Source organism: Callithrix jacchus, chromosome X (assembly GCF_049354715.1).
Source record: "Callithrix jacchus isolate 240 chromosome X, calJac240_pri, whole genome shotgun sequence".
Classification (NCBI taxonomy): domain Eukaryota; kingdom Metazoa; phylum Chordata; class Mammalia; order Primates; family Cebidae; genus Callithrix; species Callithrix jacchus.
Genome location: NC_133524.1, coordinates 105,147,229 through 105,174,574, shown reverse-complemented (window position 1 = coordinate 105,174,574; position 27,346 = coordinate 105,147,229). Strand labels below are relative to the sequence as shown.

At 35.4% G+C, this 27,346-nt stretch overlaps 1 protein-coding gene across 3 annotated transcripts in view; it reads right to left on the bottom strand.

Moving 5' to 3' along the window:
• COL4A5 (collagen type IV alpha 5 chain) overlaps positions 1-27,346 on the bottom strand; it is a 250,831-nt gene that overhangs the window by 62,131 nt on the left and 161,354 nt on the right. For all 3 annotated transcript variants that reach the window (XM_078363412.1, XM_035287997.3, XM_054251548.2), the window contains 8 exons: positions 26,475-26,625; positions 20,825-20,938; positions 8,937-9,104; positions 7,519-7,608; positions 6,903-7,052; positions 5,403-5,501; positions 3,957-4,046; positions 3,404-3,543 (listed from right to left, as the gene is read on the bottom strand). In XM_078363412.1, the coding sequence (XP_078219538.1) occupies positions 3,404-3,543; positions 3,957-4,046; positions 5,403-5,501; positions 6,903-7,052; positions 7,519-7,608; positions 8,937-9,104; positions 20,825-20,938; positions 26,475-26,625 (1,002 nt within the window). The remainder of the gene's footprint in view (positions 1-3,403; positions 3,544-3,956; positions 4,047-5,402; positions 5,502-6,902; positions 7,053-7,518; positions 7,609-8,936; positions 9,105-20,824; positions 20,939-26,474; positions 26,626-27,346) is intronic.

The following is a 27,346-nucleotide window of genomic DNA, read 5'->3' as shown; positions in this document are numbered from 1 at the left end:
TTCATAAGTAGATTTTTTCATTAAAATCCGTAAAATCTATGTGACAGGCCTCAAACCTTCTTTACCTTTTCCTCTCTCTCCCACTCAATTGATGAATTTTTTATTTCAGCAAGAAAATATAAACAATCAGAAAACTATGCTCCTGATCTTTCTCACTAAACCTGCTTTTTTTCGAAGTTTTTCTATTTCAGTATACAGCAACTCCACTCTAGTTGCTCAGGATAAAAACTGGAGTCATTCTTGACTACTCTCTCTCATATTCCATGCAAAAATCTTCCTGGCTTGATGTATATAATATATTCAGAATCTAGCCATTTCTTATCAATCCCCCTTCCACTACCTTGATCCAAGCCATCAACATCATTAGCCTGCATTATTTAAATATCATCATAACTGGTTTCCCTGATTTCATCCTTGTTCCTCTATGATCTCTTTCCAAAACAGGTCCTGTGATATTTCTTAGAATTAATGTACAATCATGTTAACTCTTTCTTTTTGCTTCCCAATTCACTCATGAGTAAAAGCTTCTACTATGATGATCTATGAGGCCCTAAATAATCTTTCCCCCATTACCAATCTAATCTCATCTCCTACTTAGTTTCACCTCACTCATTCTGTTTAACATACTGGCCTTATTTATGTTCTACAAACATGTCAGGTATGCTCCCGCCTCAGGTTTTTGTATGATTTACTCTCTTACTGCAGACTAAGAGATTTGTATGATTTACTCTCTTACTCTCAGTCTTATCAGAGAGATTTTCCCTTACTAACCTATTTCAAAATATAACAATTTCCAGAAATTCCTATCATCAAGCCTTGTTTTACTTTTAATCATGAGATATGTCACCTTCTAACATAACACAGACTTATTTATTTTGTTTACTGTATGTCTCCTTAACTAAATATAAGCTCATGCAGGCAGTAAGAGTTTGTCTGTTTTGTTCATGCTGTATCTCCAAGCACCTAAAACAGCACCTGGTACATCATACATACTCAATAGATATTTTATGAATAAATAAATGAATAAGTACATAATTTGCCTATGTAAAAATTTCAAACATCTACATAATGAAATACCCAGTAAACAATGCTGTAAGACAAACAACTAACTGGGAGAAAACATTTGTAACAAATATAACAGACAGTGGATGCACCTTCACTATTTATAAGGTACCTTTAGAAATCAGTAGGAAATACATAACCAAGTCCTCTCCTAAAAATGTGAGGCAAACAGTATGAACAGATAATTTATAAAAGAGTTAAAAACATCTGAAACCCCACCTGTAATCAGGAAAATTCAAATATAAACAATAATGAAACACTACTTTTCACTCATTAGATTGGTAAAATTTTAAAATTGATAACACCCAATATTTGTAGAATGAGGAGAAAATCTCATATACTAATCATGAAAGTATAAAAGTGTAGAATTACTTAATTGGAAAATTTGGCAGTAATTATAGATATTAAAAAGGGATATATATGCTGGTTTAGCAACTCTGCTCAGAATTTATTCTATGGTGATATTTACCAAGATTGTTAAGATACATATGTAAGATATGGATAAGGATCTTCAGTGCATAATATGTTTGCAATCATGAACCTAGAAATAATTTTAGTATTCATAATGGCTAAATTAATTATAGTGAACCTCACAAAAATACTGTATAATTATGAAAAATAATAAGGCATATATTTATAGGCTGACAAAGAAAGTTTTCCAATATTTACTAAGTGATGAAAGCTAGGTACAGAGCAGGTGCATAGTATTATTTAGTGTATATAAATTAAAATATGAGAAAACACCTACATTTGGAAGGTCTAGCATCATTAACAATTGGGGAAAAATATTTCCAATTTTAATAATAATATGCTTTCCATCATAATAAGATGCATTCTAATATTAGGCATTTTAGATGTAAAAAAGGAGTATTAAAATTGATGAAATATCATAGATGCATGCAGATAAATGCATTTAGAAAGCTTTTCTGGAAGAATACATGAGAAAATACTAAAAGTGGTTACACTGGAGAAGAAGAACTGGGGATTTGGGGTTTGTGAACATGTAAAAAGGAGACTTTTTATTTTACATCTTTTCATACTGGTTGTATTTTAAAATCAAATTCATATGTTACATTATTATAAATGTTTAAAAAGCCAGAAATTTAAATGTACTTATCCTTTGGTCTAACAATTTCACTTTTATGAAGCTATACAGTACAAATAACTATATATATATGTCCACAGATATAATGTATGATGACAAAGAAAATTGTCTAAGACATACTGGAAAAAGAAATAAAAAGGGGTAAGTGATTAAACAACAGAATAGCATGCATATGATTCTACATATATACAATGCATAGAAAACATCCCAAATTCTATATGCATAAATATAAATGTGTAGAACAAGAATTCAAATTTATATATCAAGTATTGACAGTGTGCCTCTATGAGGAAAGGAATGGTAAAAACAGGATGGGGCATGAAGAAGATTTTCACTCTTTATATATGTATATTATTTTTTAATAAAATAATATGTTCCTATGTTACTGGTAATATAGAAACATAACAGAGAAATTAAAATTCACTTTAAGAAACTTTACACTGTTAAATGGGAATTAACATGTAGAAACTTTTCTTGCTTATCTCTTTATAAAACATTGATCAATTAGACCATCAAAATATTTTTATATACTATTAAAAGAAAAATATATTTACATATAATTCAGTAAATTCTTAGGTCAGTGGGAACTTTCACTGATTCCATGAACACTGAGTACCAAAATTCCTTTTCTAGTACTACTTAGGTCTGTGGTCTGACTGTAGGATTAAGGGGAAAAAATGTTCCTTTTGACATGGAACTAAACAATTGTCAAATTCCTGTTAAGTCCAGTGATTCTGAAACAAATTCTAAATTGGATTACTTGAGAAACACCACCAAAGATTTCACATTGAAGAGAGAAGTAGAGGGAATTGTAAAACTGTATTCAGAGGACTATCTCAGACATGCAGTTAAGAATACTACTACATTATCATTAACTGTTTGTCATTTTGTTTATAAGTCTTTTCAAATTAGATAATAATAATATCAGGACAAAGACCAACAACTCCATCACTAAAAAGGGATAAGGAGGCCACACAAAACTAGACATTTAGATTATTAAAGCATACCCAGAAATTAAGATAGAAGAAAAACAAAGAAACCAGAATGTTTTTTCCCTTTTTTTAGACTGACCACAAACCCTAAAATATATCTTCTTATCATCTAAGAGAAAAGGAATAAATCTCTTATCCAGAATATACTGTGTCATTCTATAGTTTGTTTGATGAAAACTTAAGAGTGAGCACAGTATTTAAAAAAATTCATATCTGCTCAAGTATATGCCTAAAGTGTGATTACCTTTGGACCAGGAAGACCTGGAAGACCAATGCCTGAAATACCAGGATCACCTTTGTCGCCTTTCTGTCCAGGTAATCCTGGGGAGCCAGGTTGTCCAGGAACTCCAGGAGGTCCAGGAGGCCCTTCCACACCCTGAGGCCCTGTTTAAAATATGTAACATATAATATTTTACAAAATATGCTTTACTTGTGGCTTATTTATATGCATATGACCAAGCAGAAAGATTTTTTAAAAACTCTGGAAACAGTGAGTTATGTAATAATGAGCCTCACAAAGAGAATTATATAAAAGCTTACATTTAAAGGAAGTTTAAATAAAAAGTAGTATATCTGGAGAGAGGATATGTTTGTGAATTCTAACTTACAAGGTTTCTAAAACATTGTCCCTTAATTCCCATCTTAAATATTTGTGTAACAAGATAGCTCTACCTACTGATTACCTCAGATAGTGTTTCAATCTGATTCTGTCAACAGTCTCTTTTCTGACAAAAAGAGAGATATTGAGCCACCTTTCATTAATGGGACTAAATATTCAGGAGATTTTCATCACTCACCTGGAAAACCCATATCACCGATGGTTCCTTTAAGTCCAGGAGGTCCTATAAGTCCTGGCTGTCCAGGGAGACCAGGGTTACCTTTGGGACCTAGGAAAGTCAAATTGGTAAAATTAAGACAATGCAGCAATATTGGAGTTGTCTAGTTTCATGGAATGGATAGTAATTAAATGCAAACATGGTATTAGACAGATTAAATCTTAATATGTGATTAAGGTCCACAGATATAACCCAACATAAAACATCTCCTTGGGAACATATTACAATATAACCATGGTAATAGGGGTCTCCTAATATAACCTTTCTTTAAAAAAATTTTAAAAAGTTACCAGAACACCTTGTTTCTTTCCCTAAAACAATTCCAATCACCTGAAGTGCTATTTGTTGTATATGTACAACTACCTTAATGTATTTTCACAGATAAATCCAATATAAATCTGTTTTATAAAACATTCAGAAATGGGCTTCTCATGTAGAGCCTGATTATATGAGATCAGGAAGAGAAAAGGTGGTAACCTGCTATGATATAGTTTAGCACATTAGGGTCAGGGAGAGATTAGAGATGGTGGAAAGATGCTGGACAGTGACCCCCAACAGGCATGGCTACTCTGTACATTTTTCCTATCACATAGGTGCATGAGCTCTGTGATGTCAACTAGGTTTCTTTCCTAGGACCACAGTATTGCCTTAAACCTTTTTTATTTTTTTTTTCACAATGACTTCCAACTTGGAAAAAAGAATGCAGAAGATGTGACGGAGAGATAGGAAGGGAGTTTCTTTCTAACACATCAAGGCCATGTGGTGTGGAGTCTAGAGCAAATAACTGAACTTAAGGGACTTTATAAGAATGAGGACCAGCTGCTCTTTATTGCCTTAGGAAACAAACTAAAGGAAAGTGGCTTAAAAAGAAACAAGAAAAGGTTGTATTAGAAATAAAAAAATGTTGACTATAAGAGTGATTAATGCTGTAACTGACTACCAAGAGAATTTGTGAAATTTTCATGCCTAGATATTAAAAAAAAGAATCAATAGCCATCTGCTTTACATGGTTTAATGACTAACTTGTCTAAAGGCAAAAAACAAAAACAAAAACAAAACAGGACAAGGTGAATTATTCAGGTTCTCATGCCATAATTGTCTCATTTATAAACTTTACAATGAATGTAAACAAAGCACAACACCTTACTTGGATTGCACTTCTGATTCTGTGTATACCCCGCTGCCACAAAAAGAAGAAACTGAATAATATGGTAAAATATCCTATAAATCTTGACTGTGGAAACTAGAGCCAAATGACAATATTTTTGCCAAAAGTGAGCTCCATATTTCAGTAGCTACCCAAGCTTATTACCATGACCAAATCCACAGCATCTTCAAACATGAAAAATATTTATCCAGGATTCAGTGCCAGCTAAGCAATTGCTACAAATGGCCTGTCACACTTACCTGGTGGTCCTGGTAATCCATGTTGTCCACTCAGTCCAGGTTGCCCTGGGTCTCCAGGCAAACCCTGATAACCTTTTGGCCCTGAAACTCCAGGTATACCTTCCAAGAATGAGTAAAAGAGACAAGTTAGGCTGATACTATTAATCCATGAAATAACTTCGGCAAAGCAAGCTGCTTAAGTGTTAAACTGTAAATGAATTAGAGGAACTGGGGATATTCTGACATACTATGAGCTATTACCACTGGACTCACACTAAAATCTTCCACTTTTTATTTACCTACCATCAAAAATTCAGAGCACTCAACAGTGAAGTGACTTTCCTATTTGAGCCTCATTTTCTTGTAATTGAAAATGAAGAAATAAGGAATAAGGACAGATAATCTCAAGGTTATCTCTTAGATTCTGACTATATTTAATAAGACTATACATAGTAAAGGTCAAGTATAGTTTACTGGCCCTATTATACAGGAAGCATAATTAAAACAGAAAAGAAGCCTTCCAAGGGGTCAGCCAAGAAAGACATTTCATTTTAGCAACCATAAAAAGTTAGGTGCCCCTGCCTCTTTCTTGACTATATACAAAACTGCATTAATATTTTTAACTCTTTTTTGAGGAAAAATCCCACCAAATCCTGCTCATAGGGGAACTGATAAGATCTGTGTACATTCACATACACTTACACATACACATAAATTGACAACATTGATGGATAGAACATGAAAAGAGCCACAAACTTTAATATAAGCTGCAGATACACAGATAAATCTGGTTTTAACATTCTATATTGCTTGAAAAGCTATTGTATGTAGATTGAGTGCTAAGTGTTTTACATAGGATTTATACTTATCCATATTTTATGATGTTTTGTTATAAACATGTTATACTTCTATAAAAAGGAAAAGGGTTTCTAAAAAAATTTTTTTAAACTCCATGTTATACTTTATGCTGTATTTGTTTCTAATAAAATAACTCTAATGACACAATTGTTCCCTAGATCTACTTTCAGTGACATCCCCCCAGGGCTGAGCTTGGCTGTTCATACTCCAATACTTGTTTATTCTGCCAACGTAAAATAACAGTGAACTGTATTTAAAAACCAAGTATGATATAGCTATCAAACTATAGCAGTACAACAATGTACCATTCATCCTCATCTGGTTTCAAGGAGAAAAAAATGAAAAGGACTAGCAAATTTCCTAAACACTAAAATTTGTTTTCCAAGTGATTGTGGCTATATAACCTTTTCCTGTATTACTTTTTAGAAAGCCTGTAGTTGACTGCCTAAGTCTATTTTAAAACCTCACTCCTGGTTAGGTAAAACAAAAGTTGATTGGTGAAACAGTATAAATCAAGTGAAAATTAATATTTATTACCAAAATTTGATGCATTTAAGTGCCTTTGTTGGTGAATTGTGTATTATAGGTCACTTTTCATGCTATTTAAAAATTAAACTTCAGCTATACCAGGAAAAGCATTCATAAATAAATATATTCACTCACCTGGTAAGCCAGGTTCCCCCTTCTCTCCTTTTGAGCCCAGAAGATTTGGATCCATGGGTCCAGGAAGGCCTGGAAAGCCAGGCTCTCCTTTACTACCTTTTTCTCCCGCAGGGCCAGGAAGTCCTGGCTGACCTTGCAAGCCATCATCACCTAAAATCAATGTGTGTGAAAACACAATATATCAATTTTATCCATCAAAGATCAATGCATATAAAGACTTTTCATATGTTTCATAGTTGAGTAGGCCACTGGCCACTCAAAACACTTATGCATCTTGAACATAGTCCATGAATTACTTGAGTTCATACACATTTTTACACTCGGATAACAATCCCTCCTTCTGGACTTCCTTGACAACAATAGAGGCTGACTACAAAAAATGAATGCTTAATCCTTATATTTTGTTATTTTCAGCTAAGCATTTACCATATATCATGGAACCCAAACTAAGCATGCAACCAGATCAAAAACGAGACCTATTTAAATGTCACGTTACATAGAAACAGAAGGAAGCATTGCTCATTTTAAAGCCATCATCTAAAGTATCCTGTATAGACATAAAGCTATGTTTAATTCTCCCTCTCACATATGTCTGGCAACAAACCCTGTTTATTACCTTTAAGACCAGGAACACCACTCCTGCCAGGAATTCCCAAAGGTCCTGGTGGGCCTGGAGGTCCCATCATGCCCATTTCACCTTTGGTACCTTTGAAGAATATCAATAAGTAATGTTTGCCTTTGTTTGACTTAAGTAAGTTCTAAGATGTCATCAAGAAAACTATTGAGGGTTGGAGGTAAGGCACTGTTAAGTTTTAAACTTTTTCACCTTAGTGCCCACTATTGCTGAATACTCATGGGTAAGGAGACTCACTCTAGTAGTTAATCTCTAAAGATGACCCCTGACCAGTGAACCATATGTTCCAGTATACACTATCTAGTATAAACTCCTCCCCTGGAACTGGGACTTATTCTGAACCTCACACTTGACTAAATGACATGGTGTGATTCCCAAGCCTAGATCAAAATAAGTCTTGCAGGCCAGTCACAGTGGTTCATGCCTATAATCCTAGCACTTTGGGAGGTTGAGGTGGGAGGATTGCTCAAGGCCAGGAGTTTGAGAGCAGCCTAGGCAACATAGTGAGACTTTATCACTACAAAGAAAAAAATTAAAAAATAGCTGAGTGTTGTGGTATGTACCTATAGTCCCAGCTACTTGGGAGGAGGCTGAGACAGGAGGATGGCTTGAGCCCAGGGATTTGAGGCTGCAGTGAGCTGTGATCATGTCCCATTGCACTCCAGTTTGGGTAACAGAGTGCAACTCTGTCTCAAAAAAAAAAAAAAAAAAAAAAGGAGAAGGAAGGAAGGGAGGGAGGGAGTGAGGGAGGGAGGAAGAAAGAAATGAAAGAAGGAAGGAAGGAAGGAAGGAAGGAAGGAAGGAAGGAAGGAAGGAAGGAAGGAAGGAAAGAAGGAAGGAAAGAAGGAAGGAAAGAAGGAAAAGTTCCTGAAACACTCACTTTTCTCTTTTGGGATCCTTTTTGTTGGAAGCCAGTTGCCATTGAAGGGGAGCAAATAGCCTTATACTACCATAATGTGAAGAGCCCAAGCCATGTGAAGAGGCACTATGGATGATGAGATACCATATGAGCCAATGAACACCCAGATGACAGAGAAGTGCCATCTTAGAAGTAGATCTTTCAGCCCCAAACACTCTAGTTGGCCACGTGGGTTAGAGATAAATGACTCAGTCAAGTCATCCCTTAATTCCGGAGCCACAGAATCTTCAGCAAAACTGAAAGGTTCATTTAAACCACTGTGTTTGGGGTTGTTTGTTATACAGTAAAATATAACTGGAACTCTCAAAGAGGAATATGTGCAGTGAAAACAGCAAAGTCAGTTTCCTGCAGTCATGGATATTTAATACTCTTGCTTAAGGGATCACATCAACTTTGAAAAGTGTAACATGGAAATTATCTACCAAAGTCATATTAGTTTTATTTCCCTTAATCCAAATCAGAGAAAACTTTAACAAATTACCTGGAAATCCAGAGGCACCTGCTTTTCCTGGAAGTCCTGGTGGTCCTGGAGGTCCTATGGGACCAGGTGCTCCAGGGATCCCTGGACTGCCTCTTTCACCTGGAGGTCCTGGAACATCAAGTCCAGGAGGTCCTGGATCCCCCTTCTCTCCGGGTATTCCATGTAAACCTAGTTAATACAATATCAATATTAATAAGTACTGAAGCAGTTTTAAAAGATGTATCTGGTTATATTTCTAGTAAATAGTGACAGAACCCTGTGTATAACAGACCTAAGAGTGAGTTAGAGGTACTTTTGACATCTTGCACACAAAATAACTAAACAATGAAGCTTTAGGATTTTCAAGCATATTCCTGTAAGAGAGTGCTTCTCAAATTATTTCTGATGAAAGTTCAATCTTTTCTTAACTTCTAGCTAATCATGGACTAGTTTTTTTAATGAAATACAATAAAAATTACTAAAACTGAGATAAAAAGCCAAAGACATACAATAAAAGCCTACTTTTTTGGTTATTATATTCAATAGATATAATTACACTATTAAAATGCTATAAAAGTTTCTAAATGCTTACTGTCGATGTTTGTATTAATCCTACTGCAGACTAATAACAGTTATTCAACACTGGTCTACTGATCACACTTAAATTTGTATTGTTATAATGTATTACAAATTATTAGTACATATTTCTAGGAGCCCCCAAAATTGTTAATTACTGAGTAAGTCACTTAAATGGACCTTTTAAATTTTATTTTAGCTTTGGTTTACACATAGTTTGAATAATACATTAATACATTATTGTTACTATTTTTCATCAGCTTTTGTTTCTCCAACCAATATTTTACAGAAAAAAAATGACACAGCAAAAACTATTTAACCTTAGTAAGTTTCGGTAAGACTGATTTCCCCCTAGAAACAAGGTGGTTAAAAAAGAATATGTTTATTGGAAAAGAATTACACTAAAAATACTGTGTAAATTCCTACTCCAAATCCTACTAGCCATGCGACTTATGTGAGTCACTTAACATTGTTGATCCTCATCTGCTAAATGGGGATTATCCAATAACCAATTGGAAACTAGGGGCTGAGCCAGACCATCATTTCAAGTGTCCTTTCAACAGTAAGATATAAATTTGTTGAAGATTCACTGGTGATTATTTTTGTAGAGAGTAAGATGCTAGGGTTTTAAGATCTTTTTTATGTCGTACTTTAGCATGGCCCTAAACCTACAAAATCCACTTTGAAGATTAGAGAATTACACTCAGTTGGCACAATGGCAGTGGTTTCAATGTTGCCATTTTATAGTAAAATGCTATAAAAAGGAGAGAGAGATTTTATATCATATTTGTGAAAGATGATATGATGCTTAACAGTGAACATTATTATAGCTCTATATGGATCACTATCTATTGTTATATTATAACTTACAAAGATTTTTAATAGTTGGGTTTTCAATATAAATAATTTATCTTTTGAAGCACGCACCAAGTGAGCAGTTCTACAAAATAAGGAAAATAAACCAAAGAGTTAAATCTGGAGAAATGTTTGTTTTCCATGTTTAAAGCTTTACTTTAAGACATGGCTTTTGAGGAAGAACTACAATACCTGGTAAACCTGATGGTCAAGAGGCAGGGAATTATAGTTCAGCAGCAAGTTGACCCAACCAAGCAGAAGTAAGTCACAAAAAGATTCATTAGGTTAGGGGGAAAAAAACGAAGCGTTTATAGATTAGAACATAAAACTCTACTAAAAGAAGTTATTAGACATTGATTCACTGCTATCATATATTAGGAATGAGTGAAAAAAACTTATTCTAGGCATTTGCTTAGATGTTCATATAGCATATGCTATAAATGAAATGTATATGCTATAAATTAAAGGTATTTGCCAATAAAGACATAATAAAATATTTACATTCACAAAAGTATTACCTTTTGGTAGAGGTCAGATTTATAATTGTTTATCTCTGACTTAATGATTTAAATAATTATTTTGGAATTTAAGCACCTAAAGTTTAGTTCAAATTTCAAAATTAATTTAATTCATTTTATCCTACAACAGGTTGGGTACAGATAAATCAATTATTAGCAGATGATTATGGAAAACAATTTGCATGCACTAGGTAAGGATTTCTTTCTTCATTGTTATTATTAGTAGTAGTAATAACAGACATTATGCTATACTTCCTTGCAAAGCATAGATTTTTTTCCATGAATACTGTCAGGAATACACATCTCGGTAAGATCCAGAATGAAGAAGTCAATATAAACCCCAAAGTTCTGCTAAATTTCCCCACAATAACAAGAATTATATGGATATGTCTACAGATGCAATATAGGGATATATTGCTGTTTTAATTTATTGGCAGCTAAATGGAACCAGTTTATAAAAAAAGGAAAATTTCAAAAACATGTATTATTCATGAGAACTTTCCACACACACACACATACAAATGCCCTCCTGCTACCCAAGGGTGGCATAGCCCCCTGAAGTATTAAAAAACTATTTTCTCCTTCATCTATGAAAATGAGGTGAATAATTCATAAATATTTCCTAGGTTTTTCCTGTTGTTGTTTTGTTTGTTTTGATTTACAATAGTGGTGATGAATTCTTTTTTCTTTAGCTGATTTAGCCATACACTTTTTCCTGAGACTGGAGAGACATTATAACACATTTGGTTCCAGTTATGTTATGATCTGTGAGAATGAAATAGAGTATATTTAACCAATCTCTAAAAAAATTCAATAAGACAGTAATTATATCGGTAATGGCCAAAGAAAATAACAAGAATAGACGACCTCCATTTCTGCCTGGGTTAGTAGGTCGTGAGATGAGAAATATTTTGTTTCTAGTCCTTTGGCAATTTTTCTTTTATTTCCCTGCTATCAAATGCAAAACTGATATTCAAAGGGATCTTAACTTATAACCATGTGTTAAACTGTATAGTCTGCTTTGGAAAAGAGAAAGGGAAATAGTAAAAGCTTAATTAAATAATACAATACTTGAGTACAAAGGAAAGCCTGAAAAGCATAATGAAAAAATTCTACAATAGAGAGATGACAGTAGAATATTTTGCATTGCTTCCTATTGCAAAATGAAGTTCAAGTATATTAAATAAGCTTATTACAAAAACATTGATAGTTATAGTTTCAGCTATGCAGCATTAAGTCAGGTTTATCAAGATATAAGTAATAGTCTCCCTGATCACCTTATTATTGAGATTTATGGACACAAATCAGGATTTTTTTAAATGAATTAAGATAATATTCTACTTTGGTGATGTAAATAAAATTTACTTAAAAAGTGAGTATACCAAGATGGCCGAATATGAACAGCTCTGGAGTCAGTTCCCAGCAAGAACAACACAGAGGGTGAGTGATCACCACATTTCCAAATGAGTTATTACTGCCCACAGACCAGGAGATTCCTGGGCTGAAAAGCACCACGAGTTTCCAGCACAGCTGTTTCAGCCAGCACAGCAGGTCTCTGCACAAAAACTCACACAAACCTGGGCGGCCATTTCAACTGGTGCCTAGAACGTCTGGGAGACAGAGCTCCCCATTCAACTGAAAAAAAAAGGAGGCTGAAACAGGAAGCCAGGTGATCTGGTTCGGCAGGTCCAACCCCCACAAAGACCAGCAATCTGAAATGCTCTGGATTGAGTTTCACGGCAAGCATAGCTGGACCCGGGACAGTCCAGCTCTGTGGGGGGAAGGGAGTCCACCATTACTGAGGCAGTCCACCACTAGCAAGGCAGCATGCCATTACTGAGGCAGACTGCCATATCTGAGGCAGTTCTAACTATACCTCTCTTTTAAAAAAAAAACTACAAGGAAGTTCACACAGCAGGTGGGCAGAGCATACAGCAGCTCAGCAATGCCTCTGCTGGCAGACTGTGACTAGGCTACTTCATAGCTGGGCAAGGCATCTCTGAAAAAAGTCAGCAGCACATCAGGAACTGATAAATAAAGCCCCACCTTCCCAGGACAGAGCACCTGGGAAAAGAGGTGGTTATGAGTTCCACTGCAGCAGACATAAACGTACCTGCCCAGCAGCTCTGCATGAAACAATGGAGCTCACAGCTCAGCATTTCAGCTCCAATAAGGGGCAGACTGTCTCCTCAAGCAGCTCCCTCACCCCCATATATCCAAAGAGACACCTCATAATGGAGAGCTCAGACTGACATCTGGCGGGTAACCCTGTGGGACAAAGATAATAGGAGAAGAAACTGGCAGAAACCCTTACTGTTCTGCAGCCACTGCAGGTGATCCCCAGGCAAGCAGGGTCTGGAGTGGACCTCCAGCAGTCCTAGAGCAGAGGGTGCTATTTGAAGGAAAACTAAAGAACGGAAAGAAACAACTTCATCATCAACAAAAAGCATGTCCACTCAGAGAACTCATCTGAAAGTCACCAAGTACAGAGACCATAGATAAATAAATCCACAAAGATGGGAAGAAACCAGCCCAAAAAGAATGAAAATACCCAAACCCAGAACACCTCCCCTCCTCCAAGGGATCACAACTCCTCACCAGCAAGGGAACAAAGCTGGATGGAGAATGAGTCTGATGAATTGACAGAAAAAGGCTTCAAAAGGTGGGTAATAAACTTCTCTGAGCTAAAAGAACATGTTCTAATGCAATGCAAAGAAACTAAGAACCATGAAAAAAGGTTTGACAAAATGCTAAAGAGAATAAACAGCTTACAGAAGAATATAAATGACCTGATGGAGCTGAAAAACACAACACGAGAACCTCATGAAGAATACACAAGTTCCAATAGCCAAATCGACCTAGCAGAAGAAAGAATATGAGAGACTGAAGATCAACTCAATGAAATAAAACTAGAAGGCAAGATTAGAGAAAAAAGAGTGAAATGAACAAACCCTCCAAGAAATATGGGATTATGTGAAAAGACTTAATCTACCTTTGATAGGTGTACCTGAATGTGATGGAAAGAGTGAATCCAAGCTGGAAACACCCTTCAGGACATTATCCAGGAAAACTTCCCCATCCTAGCAAGGCAGGCCAATATTCAAGTCCAGGAAATACAGAGAACACCACAAAGATATTCCTCAAGAAGAGCAACCCCAAGACACAAAATCATCAGATTCACCAGGGTTGAAATGAAGGAAAAAATGCTAAGGGAAGCCAGAGAGAAAGGTCGGGTTACCCACAAAGGGAAGCCCTTCAGACTCACAGCAGATCTCTCGGCAGAAATCCTACAAGCCAGAAGAGAGTGGTGGCCAATATTCAACATCCTTAAAGAAAAGAAATCTCAACCTAGAATTTCATATCCAGCCAAACTAAGCTTCAAAAGTGAAGGAGAAATAAAATCCTTTATGAACAAGCAATTGCTGAGAGATTTCGTCACCACCAGGCCTGCCTTACAAGAGCTCCTGAAAGAAGCACTAAACATAGGAAGGAACAACAAGTACCAGCCACTTGAAAAATGTACCGAATGGTAAAGAGCATCAACACAATGAAGAAACTGCATCAACTAATGAGCAAAACAACCAGCTAACATCAAAAGGGCAGGATCAAATTCACACATAACAATATTAAACTTAAATGTAAATGGGCTAAATGCCCCAATCAAAAGACATGGACTGACAAATTGGATAAAAAGTCAAAACCCATCAGTGTGCTATATCCAGGAAACCCATCTCACATGCAAGGACACACATAGGCTCAAAATAAAGGGATGAAGGAAGATTTATCAAGAAAACAGAGAGCAAAAAAAAGCAGGAGTTGCAATCCTAGTCTCTGATAAAATAGACTTTAAACCAACAAAGATCAAAATAGACAAAGAAGGGCATTACATAATGGCAAAAAGGATCAATGCAAGAAGAACTAATGATCCTAATATATATGCACCAATACAGGAGCACCAAGATACATAAAGCAAGTTCTTAATGACCTACAATGAGACTTAGACTCCCAGACAATAATAGTGGGAGATTTTAATGCTCCACTGTCAATATTAGACAGATCAATGAGACAGAATATTAATAAGGATATCCAGGACTTGAACTCAGATCTGGACCAAGCAGACCTAATAGACATCTACAGAAATCTCTACCCCAAATCCACAGAATATACATTCTTCTCAGCACCACATCACACCTACTCTAAAATTGACCACATAATTGGAAGTAAATCACTCCTCAGCAAATGCAAAAGAATGGAAATCAAAACAATCTCTGAGACCACAGTGCAATCAAATTAGAATTCAGGATTAAGAAACTAACTCAGAACCACACAACTTCATGGAAAGTGAACAACTGGCTCTTGAATGTTGACTGGATAAACAATGAAATGAAGGCAGAAATAAAGATGTTCTTCAAAAACAACAAGAACGAAGACACAAGATACCAGAATCTCTGGGACACATTTAAAGCAGTGTCTAGAGGGAAATTTATAGCAATAAATGCCCACATGAGAAGCTAGGAAAGATCTAAAATCGACACCCTATCATCAAAATTGAAGAGCTAGAGAAGCAAGATCAAAAAAACACAAAAGCTAGAAGACAAGAAATAACTAAGATCAGAGCAGAACTGAAGGAGATAGAGACACAGAAAACCCTTCAAAAAATGAATAAATCCAGGGGCTGGTCTTTTGAAAAGATCAACAAAATAGACCACTAGCCAGATTAATGAAAAAGAAAAGAGAGAAGAATCAAATAGACGCAATTAAAAATGATAAAGGGGATATCACCACTGATTCCACAGAAATACAAACTACCATCAGAGATTACTACAAACAACTCTATGCACATAAACCAGTAAACCTGGTAGAAATTGATAAATTCCTGGACACTTGCACCCTCCCGAGCCTAAACCAGGAAGAAGTCAAAGCCCTGAAGAGACGAATAACAAGGTCTGAAGTTGAGGCAGCAACTAATAGCCTACCAACCAAAAAATGTCCCAGTCCAGATGGGTTCACAGCTGAATTCTATGGGACATACAAAGAAGAGCTGGTACCATTCCTTCTGAAACTATTGTAAACAATCCAAAAAGAGGGCATCCCTCCTAAATCATTTTATGAGACCAACATCATCCTGATACCAAAACCTGGCAGAGACTCAAGAAAAAAAGGAAACTTCAGACCAATAACTGTGACGAACATAGATGCAAAAATCTTCAATAAAATACTGGCAAACCAATTGCAACAGCACATCAAAAAGCTTATCCATCACAATAAAGTGGGCTTCATCCCACGAATGCAAGACTGGTTCAACATACCCAAGTCTATAAATGTATGTAATCTACCACATAAACAGAACCAACGACAAAAACCACATGACTATCTCAATAGATGCAGAGGCCTTTCACAAAATTCAACAGACCTTTATGCTAAAAACTCTCAATAAACTAGATATTGATGGAGTGTATCTCAAAATATGAAAGCTATTTATGACAAACCCACAGCCAATATCATACCGAATGCACAAAAACTGGAAGCATTCCCTTTGAAATCTGGCACTAGACAAGGATGCCCGCCGTCACCACTCCCTTTTAATATAGTATTGGAAGTGCTAGACAGAACAATCGGGGAAGAAAAAGAAATAAAGGGTATTCAATTAGGAAGAAGGAAGTCAAATTGTCTCTATTTGCAGACAACATGATTGTATATTTAGAAGACCCCATAGTCTCAGGCCAAAATCTCCTGAAACTGATAAGCAACTTCAGCAAAGTCTCAGGATACAAAAATCAATGTGCAGAAATCACAAGCATTCTTATACACCAATAACAGACTTACAGAGAGCCAAATCAAGAACAAACTGCCATTCACAATTGCTACAAAGAGAATAAAATACCTAGGAATACAACTAACAATGGACGTAAAGGACTTCTTTAAGGAGAACTACAAACCACTGCTCAAGGAAATAAGAGAGGACAAAAACAGATGGAAAAACATTCCATACTCGTGGTTAGGAAGAATCAATATAGTGAAAATGGCCATACTGCCCAAAGTAATTTACAGATTCAATGCTATCCCCATCAAGCTACCTATGACCCTCTTCACAGAACTGGAAAAAAAAAACACCTTAAACTTAATATGGAACCAAAAGAGAGCCCACATAGCCAAGACAATTCTATGCAAAAAGAGCAAAGCCAGAAGCATCACGCTTCCTGACCTCAAACTATACTACAAGGCTACGGTAATCAAAACAGCATGGTACTGGTACCAAAACAGAAATATAGACCAATGTAACAGAAAAGAGGCCTCATAAGCAATGCCACACATCTACAACCATCTGATCTTTGACAAACCTGACAAAAACAAGCAAAGGGAATAGGATTCTCTGCTTAATAAATGGTGTTGGAGAAACTGGCTAGCCATGTGCAGGCAGAAACTGGACCCTTCCTGACACCTTTCACTAAAATTAACTCCAGATGGAGTAAAGACTAAAACATATGACCTAACACCATAAAAACCCTAGAAGAAAACCTATGCAAAAGCATTCAGGACATAGGCATAGGCAATGACTTCATGACTAAAACACCAAAAGCATTGGCAACAAAAGCCAAAATAGACAAATGGAATCTAATTAAACTAAAGAGCTTCTGTACAGCAAAAGAAACAAAATTAGAGTGAACCAGGAACCAACAGAATGGGAAAAAATTTTTGCGATCTACCCATCTGACAAAGGGCTAATATCCTGAATCTACAAAGAACCAAAACAAATTTACAAAAACAAACCAACCAACCCATTCGAAAGTGGGTGAAGGATATGAACTGACACTTTTCAAAAGAAGACATTTATGAAACCAACAAACTTATGAAAAAATGCTCATCATCACTGGTCATTAGAGAAATGCAAATCAAAACCACATTGAGATACCATTTCACGCCAGTGAGAATGGCAATTATTAAAAAATCTGGAGACCACAGATGCTGGAGAGGATGTGGAGAAATAGGAACACTTTTACACTGTTGGTGGGAGTGTAAATTGGTTCAACCATTGTGGAAGACAGTGTGGTGATTCCTCAAGGACCTAGAAATAGAAATTCCACTTGACCTAGCAATCCCATTACTGGGTATATAGCCAAAGGATTATAAATCGTTCTTCTATAAAGATACATGCACTCATATGTTCATTGCTGCACTGTTTACAATAGCAAAGACCTGGAACCAACCCAAATGCCCATCGATGATAGAATGGACAGGGAAAATGTAGCACATATACACCATGGAATACTATGCAGCCATAAAAAATTATGAGTTTGTGTCCTTTGTAGGGACATGGGTGAACCTGGAGACCATCATTGTCAGCAAACTGACACAAGATCAGAAAACCAAATACCACATGGTCTCACTCATAGGCGGGTGTTGAACAATGAGAACACATGGACACAGGCAGGGGAGCATCACATACTGGGGTCTGTTGGCGGGGAACAGGGGAGGGACAGCGGGGGATAGGGAGGTTGGGGAGGGAGAACATGGGGAGAAATACCAGATATAAGTGATGTGGAATGGAGGCAGCAAACCACATTGCTATATAGGTACCTATGCAACAATCCTGCATGTTCTGTGCATTGTTCTGTTCCCAGAACCTAAAGTGCAATTTAAAAAAAAATATATATATTATATATATATATATATAAAGTGAGTATATGTGGCTTGTGTAAATATGAAATGTGGTCCATCCCATAGTAAAAAAAAAAAAAAGTACTGTGCTTTGAGAACATTTCTATATTAAGAGTGAATTCAATACATTTTCTTGCTAGTTGCTATTAATTTCATTTATTTATTGAACCATATTAATTAACATCTTGAATACTATGGCTATACATACATTTATTTAAAAATATTTGATGTTTAATTCAGCATTATTACTTTTCTTCCTGCCCATCCCATTTATATTTTATTAATCAATATTCCTATAAATATATTTATATCTATATTGCATTTATATCTATGTAATATTTATCTATATATTATATTTATATCTGGTTATAAGTCCTTAGATACATAATATGATACAGGGAGAAAGAGAGAACATTAGATAAATAATACATTACAAGGTATCAGGTAAATCTGAAAGAGCATGATGCATGTGTTAACATATTTGTGTTTTGTTTAGATTCATATTCCCTTTTTTATTCTCACTTAGCTGTGACTTAAGAATTCAAACAACTTCTAAAGGCTCATGCACTTTTTGGAACTGAAATAAATGATAAAACACCATAGGAGTGATAAATTCATTTCATCCACCTCTGTAAAACAGCAGGGGTCAGGCATGGTAGCTCATGCCTTTAATCCCAGCACTTTGGAAGGCCAAGGTAGGCAGATCACCTGAGGTCAGGAGTTTGAGATCAGCCTGGTCAACATGGTGAAACCCCATGTCTACTAAAAATACAAAAATTAGCTGGGCATGGAGGCGCGCACACCTGTAATCCCAGCTACTCAGGAGACTGAGGCAGGAGAATCATTTGAACCCAGGAGGTGGAGGTTGCAGTGAGCCAAGGTTCTGCCATTGCACTCCAGCCTGGGCAACAAGAGTAAAACTCCATCTCAAAAGAAACAAACAAAAAAAAGTAGGTCAAGCCTTTAATGACCAAACCTAAAAATAAGTACTTTTTCCCAAGATCCCTCTGCTATGCTAGTTGGACAGAAAGTTTTTTCCATAAGCGATAAAGCAACTATTTATAACAACCTGGTTCAAAGCAACACTAAGTTTTGTTAGTTTTAAATCAGTAGTGACATGTTCAGGATCATAAAAAGGTATAATGTGCCATATAACAAATTGTAAAATAGTACATAAATGAAAATAACCTTTACAGGCTTTTTATATTGTTAACCTGTGTTTCTAAATTTTTAGAATAATAACAAAATATCTACTATCATTTAAGGTCAGGAAATATATAGCCATGCGCATCTGAACCGTGTGTTTAAGCCTGCAGATGTATTCATGTGAATTAAGGAACAACTAAATGTTTCATATTTGTTTTAATTTCATAAATGATTATGGTATTTTGAATAACATGTGCTGGCGCCAAGGTGGCCTTTACTTTACCTGCCTAGATTAAGATAATGAGAATTCACATCACCAGACAGTTCAGAATCCAGAAATTCAATATGCTTTCACACAAACTTAGAGAAATCGTATGATTTCCTATCTATAGACGCAAACCCATTAGGTTACATGTTGATAAAAGACTTTTTTGAGTATCCAATACAAAATATTAAAAGTAAAGATTTGCAGTGATGATGAATTGCAAAGTGATTGCTAGTTTGGGGGCAAAAAGGGGGAAAACCTCAACTTATTGATGGAAAAGAAAAAGAAAATGAGAATGCCTAAAATATATTTTTACAGAAAGTTTTGCTGAAACTTAACTCGAGTTCATGTTCTGAGAAGTGTTAAGAGGTTCCACAAAGGTCTATTAATGGTGTACAGCTACTCAGATCTGAAATGATCAACACTAGAAGTTTCTAGGCTTCTGCTTCCACAACTATGTCTAGCTCAACAATTACATATCAATAATAACACACTGAAAATAATAATAACACACTGCAATTGCATTATTGGAAATACATCAATTTTAGATGAATACAGGGGGGAAATATCAGGGATTAAAGTAAATTTTATGCTAGGTCCTGTACTTTTCCACTTTTTTTTTCTTAATAGAGATGAGGTTTCTCCATGTTGGTCAGGCTGGTTTTGAACTCCCGATCTCAGGTGATCTGCCCACCTCAGCTTCCCAAAGTGCTGAGATTACAGGCATGAGCCACTGCGCCTGGCCACTTTTCCACTTTTATAAAATTATACACATAGATACATTGCCTCTTAAGTCTGTTTTCTGGAATACTGTGGGTTTCATTTTTTTGATGAGCTGACCAATGTATATATTATGAGTGCTACAAAATGCACATTTACTCTAATCTTACCAGGTTGGCCTATTGGCCCAGGAATCCCTGGTGGTCCTGGTGGTCCCTGAACACCTATTCCTGGCAGCCCAGGAGGTCCCATTGGTCCAGGTTGTCCACTTGGTCCAACATCACCTTTAAGAAATAAATACAGTTTAGATATTGAAAGCCACAGCTGAGTAACTAGTCCTTGGGAACCACATCATATTAAGCAATGATACTGAAAATTTGGACATTCATTCAGCAAGAAGGGTACACATAATTATCCAGAGCAGAGGATAGGGAATCCATTAATAATTACAGCCTTATAATTTAACATATGCTGATCACTGCTTCAATACTTAAATCAACTTCACAAAAATGTATAAAATATTACAAACCACACATTCCTTCTACTTGTAACTCATTGTGAGCAATTATTTATTTATAAGTTTAAACTATATTTTCAAATGAACTGCATTTTAAGATAGATAACCTTCAACATTTTCCTGTTTACTAACTCAGGGCCATGGCATATAAACATGTTCAAGCTTCTTCCATCATCAGTAAAACATCTCTTTGACATTAAAAATTTCACTGTCCATCTATCTTCTGTCTGTCCCTCTGTCATTCCTATTTTGAACAATTTTTACATATACTAAAATTCTGTCTTTTTAGTGTACTCTTTGATGAGTTTTGACAAAGTTACATAGTCATATGAACACCACTAAAATCAAGACATAGAACATTTTCATCAAAGCAAAAAACCCCTGTGCACTGTAGTCAACTCATCCCCACATCCCAATTCCCTAGCAACCACTGATCAATTTTATGTCTTACAGATTTTTCTTTCCCAGAATGTTATACAAATGCATCCATATAGTATGTAGCCTTTTGACTATGTCCTCTTTCACTTAATACAATGCATTTGAGATTCACCCATGTTGTTGTGTATATCAGTAGTTACTTTTTATTGCTGGTTATTAGTCCATCAGATGAATAGGTATATTTTCTTAATCTTTTTGCCATTTGAGGCACATTTGGGGTGTTTACAATTATTGGTGATTATGAATTAAGCTGCTATGAACACTGATCTACAAGTTTTCATGTGAAGCTTCACGTTTTTCTTGGATGTAGAATTGCTGTGTCATGTGGGAAGACAACGTTTAACTATAAAAGAAATTGTCAAACTCTTTCTCAAAGTGGCTGCACCACTTTGCATATTAACTAGCATCCTTAGCAGAACTTTGTTATTCTCAGTTATCCATTTTTTAAAAGGTCAATTCTAATATTTAAGAAGTGATATCTCATTGTGGTTTTAACTTGCATTTCCCAAATGTCAAATTATATTGACCTTCTTTGCATGGGCTTGTTAGTCATTCTTTGGTGAAGTATCTACTCAAATTGTTTGCCCATATTTCCAACTATATTTTAAAATCTGGTTGTTCGTTTTCTTATTGAGTTTTGAGAGCTCATTATAGACTCTGATTATAAGTTGTCAGATATATGATATGAAAATACAGTTAATTTTAATAAAGTCCCATATATCCCATTTTTTTCTTTTATGAATTACCCTTTTGGTATTCTATCTAACAAGTTTTTGCTTAACATATAATAACAGTTTTCTCTTATGCTTTCATCTAAAACAAAGGTTGACAAAGTACTTCCCATGGGCTAAATATGATCTATAGGCCTGTTTGTGTGCTGCCTACATGCTAAAAATGGTTTTTACATTCTTAGAGGGTTGTTAAAAAAAATATGTGACAGAATCCATATATGTAGCCCATAAAGACTAAAATATTTACTCTGTAGCTCTTTGCAGAAAAAGTTTGCCTGCTTCTGTCCTAGAAGTTTGATAATGTTAGGTTTTACATTTAGGTCTCTGATCCATTTGGAGCTAAATTTTGTGCAAGGTATGAAGTGCAGGTAGAGGTTTGTTATGTTGGTTTGTTTGTATTTTTTTGCATATGGATGTGCAATTGCTTTATGTTTCAGCAGCATTTGTTGAAAAGACTTATCTTTCTGTTGAAATTGCCTTAGCAATTTTGTCAAAAATTAAATATGTGGGTGTATTTCTAGACTCTCTATTATGTTACGATGATCTATTTGTCTGTATTTCACATATACCACACTATTGTAATTATTGTAGCTCTATTTTAAGTCTTAACATCAAGTATTATGAATTGTCCAACTTTGCACTTATTTCTCAAAATCGTTTTGGCTATTCTAGGTCATTTTTTATCCATATAAATTTTAGAAGAAAAATTGTGTGTTCTCCTTTCAATCTATGGATTTATTTGGAGAGAACTGATATCTCAACAAAATCCATGAACACAATATACCATTCCATTTTTTTAGGTCTCTGATTTCTGTCAACAGTGTTTTATCATTTTCCACATACAAAGCCTACACATTTTTGTTAGACCTATGCATACCTAAGCACTTCATTTTATTTGATCCAATTGTATATACTGTTTTGTTTAATTTTTATTTGTAGTTGTTCATTGACACTATATAAAAACATAATTTATTTTTTATATATTTGCTTTGTCCTACGATCCTACTAAATTTACCTTTTAGTTCTAGGAGCTTTTTGTAGATTTATTAGGGTTTTCTAAGTACAAAATCATGCCATCAATGAAAATAGAGTTTTATTTCTTCCTTTCCACTCTGTAGGCCCTTCATTTTTTCTTACACAAGACACAAAATTATAATCAGATGAGAAAAAATTGATAAATGTAACTTCAATAAAATTAAAACTTTTGTTCATCAAAATACACTAAGGAAATAAACAGGTCAGCCAGCCAGGGCTAAAACACTCATAAACATATATCTAGGAAAGGGCCAGTATGCAGGATATATAAACAACACTTCCAACTTAATAATATAGTGAGAAACCATCTTTTAAAATAGACAAAATATATGAATATGTAAGTAACTCACAAGTATACAAAAAAAGGACAACATAATTCGCCATCAGGGAAATGTAAATTAAAATCACAATATGATGCTACCACATACCTAACAACGTTCCAAAATTTGAGAAAATGTGGAACAATGGAAATTTTCAAACCACTTTGTTGTAAATGTAAAATGGTATCGCCATTTTGGTAAAAGGTCTAAAGTAGTTCCTAATAAAACTAAACATCCACTTACGATCCAACAAATCTGCTCTCAGTTATTCATCGAAGCAAAATGAAATCACATATCCATGAAAAAGACTTGTAAAAAACGTATTTAACAGCTTCATAGTAGCCAAAAACTTGACACAACCCAGGTATCCATGACACAGTCATATAACAAAACACTCAATGATTTCATTGAAAGAACTATTGATAACCACAACAACATGGATGGATCTCAAAAACGTTATGTTGAGTGACAGAAGCCTTGGAAAGAAAGTACATACTGTATGATTCCATTTATAAGGCGTTCTAGAACAGCAAGACTAATTTTGATAAAAAAAATCAACAGTATAGTTGCCACTGTGGATGATGGGGTAGGGACTGACTGGAAAGGGGCATAAGAAAAATTTCTAAAACAATATCCTGAAAAGGAGTTGCATCATACAAGTGTATACATTTGTCAAAGTCCAGTAAATGTACGCTTAAGATTTGTGCATCTCATTTAATGTGAATTAATATCAAAAGAAAAGTAATATATGGCTATGGAATTTTAGTTATCATGTGCATGCTGACGTATTTATAGAGAAGTATATTGTTGTAATTTATTTTGAAATGCATCAAAAATAGATTAATGGATAGAGACAGGGATGGATAAATATGTGACAAAGCACTGATAGTAAAATATCAGTGATGGGTATATAGTAGTCCTAATAAAGTTCTGTCTACTTTGCTATTTTTGAAAATTTTTTTTTAAATTTTACTTTAGGTATATACTATATCCATCATTTCTCCCCAAGTTATCCCTCCCCACCCGCTCCACCCCCTGCTGTCCCTCCCCTATGCCCCCCAACTGCCCCCAGCGTGTGATGCTCCTCTCCCTGAGTCCATGTGTTCTCATTGTTCAACACCCTCCTATGAGTGAGAACATGCGGTGTTTGGTTTTCTGTTCTTGTATCCGTTTTATTTTAAAAATAAAATGTTGGCAGGGAGATAAAAGGTTCAGTGTAGAATCTAGGTGGTAAATATACAGCTGTTAACTGTAAAATTATTTTTCTCAGTGATTCAAACTTTTTCACAATAAAATGTTTAAAAATATACTTAGAAACCTACTTATTTTCATCAGCTTAGCAAAAATCCAGGAGTGTGCTAGCATACTCACTTATCAAGTATATGGGAAAACACACTAATACAATGTGGGTGGGAGTACAAAATAGTGCAAATTAAGAGGAATCTGACATTATCCAGAGATGGATTTACTGTTTAATTCAGAAAATTCTTTTTCATGACTTTTACTATTATACCTGAACACATCTGAAATAATATGCATGAAAGATTATTCATTATGGCATTATTTGCAATAAATGATTGACAAAAAAACAATCTAGCAACTAGCAACTGGTGGAATGAACTATGGTATATCTATGCAATTCAATACTAGGCACCTATTTTCAAAAAGTCAAGATCTCTGTCTACTGATATGGAGTGATCTCCAGGATACAAATTTAAGTAAATAAGTGAAGTGCAAATAAAGCCAAAAGATAATACCTTCTCCTTTAAGAAATAGAGAAAGTAAAACAAATTCTTGGCTAGTATTTATATAAGGAACACTGGAAGGATCCCAGCACTTTGGGAGTCTGAGGCACTTTGGATCATGAGGTCAGGAGTTCCAGATCAGCCTGGCCAACATGGTGAGACTCTCTCTCTACTAAACCCCGTCTCTACTAAAAATGCAAATATACTAACCCTGTCTCTACTAAATACAAATATACTAACCCTGTCTCTACTAAAAATGCAAATACAAAAATAAAAATACACCAGGCCGGGCCTGGTGGCGTGCGTATGTAATCCCAGCTACTCAGGAGGCTGAGGCAGGAGAATTGCTTGAACCTGGGAGGTGGAAGTTGCAGTGAGCCAAGATGGCACCACTGCACTCTAGCCTGAGAAACACAGCAAGATTCTGTGTAGAGAAAAAAACAAAAGAAATTAAAAAATAGTTAAATAAGAGGATGGAGAAGAACAAAGTGGATGAAGATTGGTTGGAAGGAAGACTTCTCAGAGTTACTTTTATAACATATATGATTGTATTACCTTTTTTTTTTTTTAGATGAAGTCTCACTCTGTCACCCAGGCTGGAGCGCAGGGCATGATATTGGCTCACTGTAACCTCTGTCTCCAGTTCATGGGATTCTCCTGCCTCAGCCTTCCGAGTAGCTGGGATTACAGGTATGCACAACCATACCTGGATAATTTTTGTATTTTTAGTAGAGACGGAGTTTAACTATGTTGACCAGGCTGGTCTCAAACTCCAGACCTCAGGTGATCTGCCCTCCTCGGCCTCCCAAAGTGCTGGGATTATAGGCATGAGCCATCACGCCTGGCCATGATTGTATATTCAGTGAAATAAAAGACAAAAATAATCAATGGAGGATGGAAAAAAATGTGTAGCAGCAACAGAATGGCATCATGGGCTTTCCAGTTAATTAGACTTATCACCCATAAACTTTTCTAAAGTTGTCAATTTCTATAAAAGTTAAAAGCAAATTGAGAAGTAGTGACAGCCTCCATACCTTTTGGTCCAGGAAGCCCATCCAAGCCAGTGCGTCCTGGAGGACCTGGAGGTCCTGGGAAACCACGATCGCCTTTTGGACCAAGTGTTCCTTTGAAACCTGGAAGTCCTGGAGGTCCAGGTGGCCCAGGTACTGCAAATCCTGGCTCACCCTTGAGCATACACATGACAAAACACAACAAAAACTCCCGTGACTTTTCTGGTATTTATCATGTACCACAGAAAATTTAATGCCCAACATACAAGACAATACTTTTCTTTACATGGGAGGAAAGGAGAAAATGATTAAATAAAAAGTAATTGGTGAGCCGAGATCATGCCACTACATTCCAGCCTCAAAAAAAAAGAAAAAAATAGTAATTGGTATGTTGGAGAAAACATGTGGAAGGATGGGAAATAGGGTTTAATAAAACAAATTAAATGATTTGGACTGGTTTCAGGATAAGAAAAAGATAACTGAGAGAGCATGAGATTAAAGAACAGACTATCCTTTTAAGGAAATATGATTATAAGCTGAGTATTAGATGATTCTAAATAATTAGTTTTTAATTTCAGTAAGTATGATAACAAACAGCATTGTGGCTTTTGTATAAAATGTCTATTTAGAGATAAATGCTGACACATTTATAAGTAAAATGATACTGTCTTGAGATTTGGGTAAAATATTTAAGCAAAGTAAAAAGGAATAGATAAAGCAAATGTTGTAAAATCATAACAATTTTGAATCTGAGTGATGGATAAATGAAAGTTCATTGTATTATTCATTTACTTTTATTTTCATTTGGAAATTTTCTTAATAAAAAGAGTCAACCAATAGAGAAGTGGTTTTCTCATGAGAACTGGTATCATGGTTAACTGTTTTTCCCATGAAAA